This window comes from Pieris brassicae, chromosome 11 (genome assembly GCF_905147105.1).
Source record: "Pieris brassicae chromosome 11, ilPieBrab1.1, whole genome shotgun sequence".
In the NCBI taxonomy this organism is placed as follows: Eukaryota; Metazoa; Arthropoda; class Insecta; order Lepidoptera; family Pieridae; genus Pieris; species Pieris brassicae.
The window spans coordinates 8,476,782-8,483,924 of NC_059675.1; the positions used below are offsets into that span (position 1 = coordinate 8,476,782).

The window sequence follows — 7,143 nt, forward strand, 5'->3', positions numbered from 1 at the left end:
TGTCATTTTTATTTAATACATTTATTATGTCTGTCTGTAAGGATCAATATTAATTATTAAATATTTACTATAAATACAATTTATAAGTGTGACAAAAGATTATGAGCATAATATTATTTACATTTGGTTTACGCTTTTAATTATTACCTAAAATATTTATATGTCACTACTAAAGATAGGTTTACATAGTATTAATAATACATTAGTGTCACAATTAATATTCATCTGAATTTATATCAGTAAATTTAGACCTATATTTTATTATTAGTTACGCTTTGATTATTTAACAGAGGAATGCTGTCCTAAAGTCACCACGAGAAATCTAGCCAATAGTTTTATGTCTGCACGTGAAGGTTTTACAGTATGGTCTATGCAATATGCATCTCTCACAATTTGAGCAAATTTTATTTATTTGAGATTGTTTTACTTAAAGTTACGTTAAGATATATTAAACTAGGTTACTATAGTAACCTTCATAAAATTATTTCGTATTAATTTATATTTAATTAAAGACATTCATTTTTCCTTTTGGGTATTGTAGCGATACCCAAGAAAGGACTTCCTAAAATGTGGCGCTTAATGATTCTACCAAACAGATAAAATCTAAATCTTTATCTATTTTCATCCATATTTTCATTGCATTACATATAAAAAAATGTCGTCCGAAGTCTATCTAATTTAATTAACAGACTATTTCATACTATGCCATTTACTCTATGATTTAAAAAACATTCTCTGTCGATTTTGCGGTAGTGTATGTCGAATACTAATATGGCTAGACTCTGTATATATTAGGTCCTTACATATGAAATTGGCGTATTTCGTACTGGCCACTTTAATCACGATGTACTCCTCTTTGGTAAGGAATTCCAAATTCAAATTTGTACAGCTATTTACTCGTGTATTTGTGCTTCGATGACCCTCATTCATTTGTATTTTTCTTCTGTTTTTTTTCTGTTTGCGTCACTCATTTTACAAAATGGAAAACTTAAGTAAGTAAGGAAAGTATCTCATTATTTACGAGTACGAGTTCCGCCGTGGCACTAGTGCTGCGGAAACAAAACAGTCATGTTGCAAAAGAAAACAGTTCGTTTTTGGTTCCAACGTTTTCGTTCTGGAAATTTCGACCTGCAGAACAAGCCCCGTGGACGGGCTGAGACCCAAGTTGATAATGAAGTATTGAAGGCTATTGTGGAAGCGGATCCATCGCAAACCACGTCCGAGTTAGCTGCAGGCTGCGGTGTTAGTGATAAAACTGTTTTAATTCACTTGAAGCAAATTGGGAAGATTAAAAATCTTGAAAGGTGGGTACCTTACGAATTGACTGAAGCAAACCGGCATTTTAAACCGAATCATTACCTGTGATGAAAAATGGATTCTTTACGATAATCGGAAGCGCTCAGCGCAATGGTTGGATCCTGGCCAGCCAGCCAAATCCTGCCCCAAGCGAAAGTTAACCCCAAAAAAGTAACTTTTAAGCGTTTGATGGACTAGTGCCGGTATTGTTCATTGCAGTTTTCTCAAATCTGGCCAGACTATTACGGCTGATGTCTATTGTCAGTAATTGCAAACCATGATGCAAAAGCTAGCGGCTAAACAACCTAGGCTGGTCAATCGCTCCACGCCACTGCTACTTCACGACAACGCTAGACCACACACTGCACAACAGACGGCTACCAAATTAGAAGAGCTTCAATTGGAATGTCTAAGACATCCTCCGTACTCCCCGGACCTTGCTCGAACAGATTACCATTTTTTTCGAAATGTGGACAACTTCTTGCAAGGGAAAAAATTTAACTCTGATGGGGCAGTCCAAATCGTCTTCACAGATTTTATTGATTCCCGCCCGACTGATTTTTTAGTAAAGGGATCAATGAACTACCTATGAGATGGCAAAAGTGCATAGAAAACAATGGTTCATCCTTTGATTAATTAAATATATTATATTTAAAAATATTCGACTTTTTGTTCCTCCTATACAAAATGCCAATTTCATATGTACCTAATAGTATTTATCTATGGGTTTGAGACAACGCAGCGTCAGGTAACCAAAGAGTATATATGATATGAGCTTGTTTTTTTTGGTCTGGTAACAGTATGAACTTGTGTTCCAAAGACAAAAAATAAAACTACGTGCTGCCCCAAACAATAACCGTTTATTATAATTCACACGACATATTTAGTCCGTGATTGTTATAACTTATAATCGAGGAATATAAAGTTATATTATTTTTTTGATTTAATTAAATTAAAATAACGAAATATATACATATTTAACTAAAAGCAAGTTACCTGATAAGGAGTTTTAATAATATACCCGTATACCAAGGAAGGCTACATGAACTCCAAGAGAATACAGGCCTTGCTAGATAGTGATGATGAGTATCCATGTAAGTTTGTACAAATATTTCAAAATTCTTTATATAATATTATCTATTATATTTTTACTAAAAACTATTGGGTCCTTGTCATTTATTGAGATGTAGATTTTAGTTTTTATAAACTTAATTACAGAAATTAGAAAAACGATATTTGCCTTCTAACATTAAATAATTTTTCAGCTACATACAAAGAAGAACCGGCGCTTCCTGCATATCAAAATGATTACAGATTTGAACCTATAGTATTCAAATGGATAAAAAATTGTGTATCTGTTTCACAGCAGAAAAGAAAATCTCAAAAACTGGATAATATTAGGAATGAATATATAACCAAAGGGTATTTAAGTCAAAAAGATTTATTTTGTCTTAAAGCAGTAGCTAAAACTTCCAATGACGATACATTTTTATGGTTGGTAGACTTCTTTGTACGCAAGGATATTCAGTCCAGATATGGAAGCAATCTCAAAAGTTGTCTTATTGTTAATTTCCCAGAAACACCAGAAATACCCATTAATAAACGAACTGAGGAGCAAAAATTTTACAAGAAATATAAAATAGTTGTCAAAGTTTAAAATAACAATGCTAGGGAAATAGTTTACTGTATTATTAATGAGCTATGTTTAATAAAAGTTGATAATTATGAACATTTCCTTTTTCTATTTGTTCTAAAAACCCATTTGAACATCGAACTGATTGCTGGTAACACTTTTCAAACCCAGCTGAGTCACTATCCTATAAATTAAAGTAATATTATAGTATATGTATGATAGCAAAATTTAATTAAATTATATATTGAACATACATAATATGGATCCCTTATAATTCTATCCCCATTAGGATCAAAACTTCCAAAGAGAAGAAGTGTAGCCCTGCAACCTTGAGGAGCTTTTGAGTTTAGAGATTTCATGTTCTCATCATCCATTCCAAAAATATAATCATACTTATTGAAATCTTCCTTTATCAACTGAAATAACATATAATAATATACACAGTATATTCTTGATAATTATAAAAATCAACTAGCTATTAAGATGCTTGATTTAGAATTATCACCTGTCTAGCATGGTTGTTGTAAGGTACATTGTGCTTCTTCAAAGTATCTAAAGCTCTCCAATCGGGTGGATTTCCAACATGCCAACCACCAATAGCTGCACTATCAATTTCCCATTCACTACCTTTATTTAAATCATTTACAGTTTTTTGAAACACACCTTCTGCTATGGGTGATCTACAAATATTACCTGTAATAATATCACTAATAAATAAAATAATAATAGCTATAAGTTATAAAAAATTGCTATTACAATTACTATTTACCTAGGCAAATGAATAGGGCTTTCTTTTTCTCTCCTGACATGTTTTCTTTAATAGAACTTGTTGCAATTTACCTATACTTGACCTGTGCTGTGTGAGTATTAACTATTACCTGCGCCTATGATTAATAAATCGTATAAGCAATTAAACTAAACCGAATCTCATATATCACATTTGGCATTTACTATACAGAGTCACAGAATATAGTTTTTTTTTTTGGAGTTTATGGCCTGTTATCTAGGTACCTTTAGGCCAAGTCTTGAGTATTTTTATTCGGTTTATTATAATTTCCCCACTGTCTTTTTTATGAATCTATATAGAATCACGTAGATGTATTTTTTAACATATCACTCAGTCAGCGGGAGCGATCTTGCACTGTCACTTGATTAATGATTTTGCACTATGTCACTAATTTCACTGACAAGAATCAATCTTGTTTGATTGACCTGGTTGTCAATAGATTGATAACATTCGCTCAAAAGTACTTTTACTATAGAGCTAATATACAACATGTTGGTTCTAACACATGCAATTTTATGTACTATCTGATTTTCTGTTATGCCCCTATGTGATGGATTCCTCATGAAAGAGACTTGTATACCGTGCATCACTAAATAACATTTATTTTTAATATTATACAAAATATAATTTTATTATAGTCAAATCAGATTGGTAAAACTTTGGACCTTACTTAAACTGTCTGTTAAAATTAAAAATGATTAAACTATTTGTATGTGCGATCCTCAGGGCCTCGAGGGCCGCATATACCTCTGCAGTGAAACGCTTCATTTAGGATCCAGAAGAAAACTTTGACTAAACTTGTATTGGAGATCATAACAACAAAGAGCTACCATCTGTATACAAAGTATAGTAGTTATTGTAAAGAAAACTGAATAATACACAATTATTAAAAATTTCTTTAGTAATAATTTTGGTCTCTAATATAATATAGGTATGAGTAGCATGTCCACTTTGATTGTTTAACTGCATTTTTAAAATGTTCATTACTTCGCAGTACAATGAGAGGCAGAACTGGGAAATAACTTCACCTCCCGAAGTTTGTCTGGCCGAGCGTTGTACAGGAAAAGGTAAATAATCCGCAGAGCTTTGTTTTGAATTATGTCTACAACACAGTTTTTTACACAACTACTATTTAAGTAGGCTAAACAACGGAAGTCAAAGTGGCTGCTTCTGACTAAATTAATATAGCATACTTAAAATTTTGGGGTCTGTACTCTGGTCTTTCACTTTGATATTACAATCTGCCAAATAATAATATGATGAATTGCAAGCAGTATGTTGAAATTCACGATCCTGCAAGATAGATTTTAACCAGTGCAGTAGTTACAATTTCATGGTGATCGTACGGAAACGGAGATAATATAGCCCCCTGCATTGTAACTTTGGAGACCCATCTAGGACCAGGAAGAAAATATTATTGTGCCTTACATACAAATTTCTAGCTGTATAACATTGGCAAAGTATGCCTGGTATACCAGTGTCAAAAAGAACTTGAACCAAAATGCCAGGGTCTACATTATCAAAAGCACCTTGAACATCCAGAAAAACTGGACTTATTATTATTATGACATATTTCAGATCTGACCAGAGAGAGATGAAGTTGTCAGCACAACTTCACCTTCTCCGGATGCCATATTGAACATGTGGCATGATGTTGTTTGCCTCTACATAACACTCATGTTATGATGTTTTGCATTAAGCTTTCCAACACAAGATGACAATGATATGGGAGTCAGGATCTTCAAGTGGCTTGTCAAGCTTAAGTAGAGGGATTACACACTGTGTTTTCCAAGATTCAGGACTTTTTTTAAGTGGCTTAAGAGCATTAAGATTAACTAATAGTTTCTTTTGAATGGATCGAAATGTATGGACAATTATCTAAACCAGGGGTTGTGTTTCGTCTGGATTGTAAACTTGTACAAAACTCACTCCAAGTAAAGGGTTCTATGAGAAAACTGGACTTCTGAAGGCTATTATTAATTTGATAACTTTCAAGATTATCAATAACCCTACATATATTTCGAGATAATTCCTAATTTCTGAGAGGGACAATTAATAGTAGTGAAGATACCATTGTTTACGACACATAGATCAAATTCATCAATTAAATCGTATCACTGATGACCTCGATTTTTGTGGTCTTATCCTAAATGCCACGTGCCCAATGGTGAGCGTTGAAATCTCCAGACGCATATATTGGCTTAGGCAAATATCTAATTATATCACGCAGTTTACTTATTCTGAAGTTACCATTCGAGGGAGGACAATATACACATAAAATCGTTAAGCGGTAACCACTTACATATAACGATAATGCCAGAGTCTGAATGTCTTGGTAAAATCTGGTTTGAATAAAGTTATATTTAAAATTGCATTATATGATAGTGGTAATTATATCGCAAAATGCTAAGTGTCTTTCAGTCAAGATTTATTGAGTCAACATTTTGCTGAGCTAAAAATTTAGACAATAAGGTTTTTTCCTATGTATACTTTGAATATTGTACTGAGCTATACATAACTGCTGTATGTTATGTACAGTACTGTCCATTAATGTGACAGATTTTTTAAAAGTAAGTCTTTAATTAACAGAGTAGTCACAGGTTCATTATCTATTTTATTACTTAATTCAACTAAAGTTTGGACCATTAGCAATTTGAGCCTTAAGTTGAATTTGGTTCAAGTTCAAGCATTGTTTTATTTACAATTTTTACATTTTTTTTAATTTATGTACATTTTGGCTGACTAATGGTTGGGTTTTAATAATGCTGCTCGACCGAGCAGGTAAAGACGGAAAAGCAGATGATCTTATTGTATTAGCCATAGAGGCATAAGTAATTTTACACTTTTTCAAGGTTTTTTTCCTTTTTATCCGGTATTCCTGTTTCGGGAATTCTGTTGAGCAAAATCTTAAATTATATCCTTAAAGTCAATTTTTTGTAGGATATCACTCTCTATGCACATAATTGACAAATGACTCAGTCATTCTTGTAACATTGTTGTTCAAATTTTTTTTTGTCTCTCAAGCTCAATGACCGCTCTCCATTTCTACAATTGGTAACTATTAGGCAAAGGAATACTCTTGTAGCAATTTTTACGTTTGGTTTCTTCCAATTTATCTGATTTTATTAGGTGATATATCCGGTGACTGCTTTGCCATGTTATTTTAAAATATTGGCTTAAATGAAAACATTCTGTTTTAAGCTCATCTGCTGTCCTCATGATAAAATTCTTCAAATTCTTTGGTCAACTCAACAGATTTGATTGTTATTAACTGACAAAGAAAACTAAATCGACTACCAATTTCTTGGTATGCTGCTGAAAGTTTTTTCAAATGTGTCAATTATAGGTATCTTTTCCTTGCCTCTCAACTGTGGAGTCTGATGATCCTTCAAAAACTGTGATGCGTGTGCTGCGAAATATTTTTCTT

At 32.7% G+C, this 7,143-nt stretch overlaps 1 protein-coding gene and 1 long non-coding RNA gene across 2 annotated transcripts; one reads left to right on the forward strand and one right to left on the reverse strand.

The window, feature by feature from the left end:
• Window positions 1-2,094: 2,094 nt before the first annotated feature.
• Window positions 2,095-3,027, forward strand: LOC123716099. The gene is made up of 2 exons (XR_006754515.1): window positions 2,095-2,390; window positions 2,562-3,027. It is a non-coding gene; the product is annotated as an uncharacterized LOC123716099 (long non-coding RNA).
• Window positions 2,722-4,088, reverse strand: LOC123716098 (low molecular weight phosphotyrosine protein phosphatase-like). The gene is made up of 4 exons (XM_045671651.1): window positions 3,699-4,088; window positions 3,435-3,622; window positions 3,184-3,345; window positions 2,722-3,113 (listed from the first exon to the last, which is right to left on the reverse strand). The coding sequence occupies exons 1-4, from the start codon at window positions 3,736-3,738 to the stop codon at window positions 2,988-2,990; spliced, it is 516 nt and encodes a 171-aa protein (XP_045527607.1). The 5' UTR covers window positions 3,739-4,088; the 3' UTR covers window positions 2,722-2,987.
• Between the last annotated feature and the right edge of the window lie 3,055 nt (window positions 4,089-7,143).

What these genes read in the sequence shown, in the direction of transcription:
- LOC123716098 (XM_045671651.1), bottom strand. Translation starts at nt 3,738, where the DNA reads ATGTCAGGAGAGAAAAAGAAAGCCCTATTCATTTGCCTAG. An exon ending in ACAACAACCATGCTAGACAG is followed by an intron (nt 3,346 to 3,434) that starts GTGATAATTCTA and finishes ATGTTATTTCAG; the next exon opens with TTGATAAAGGAAGATTTCAA. An exon ending in TTATAAGGGATCCATATTAT is followed by an intron (nt 3,114 to 3,183) that starts GTATGTTCAATA and finishes TTTAATTTATAG; the next exon opens with GATAGTGACTCAGCTGGGTT.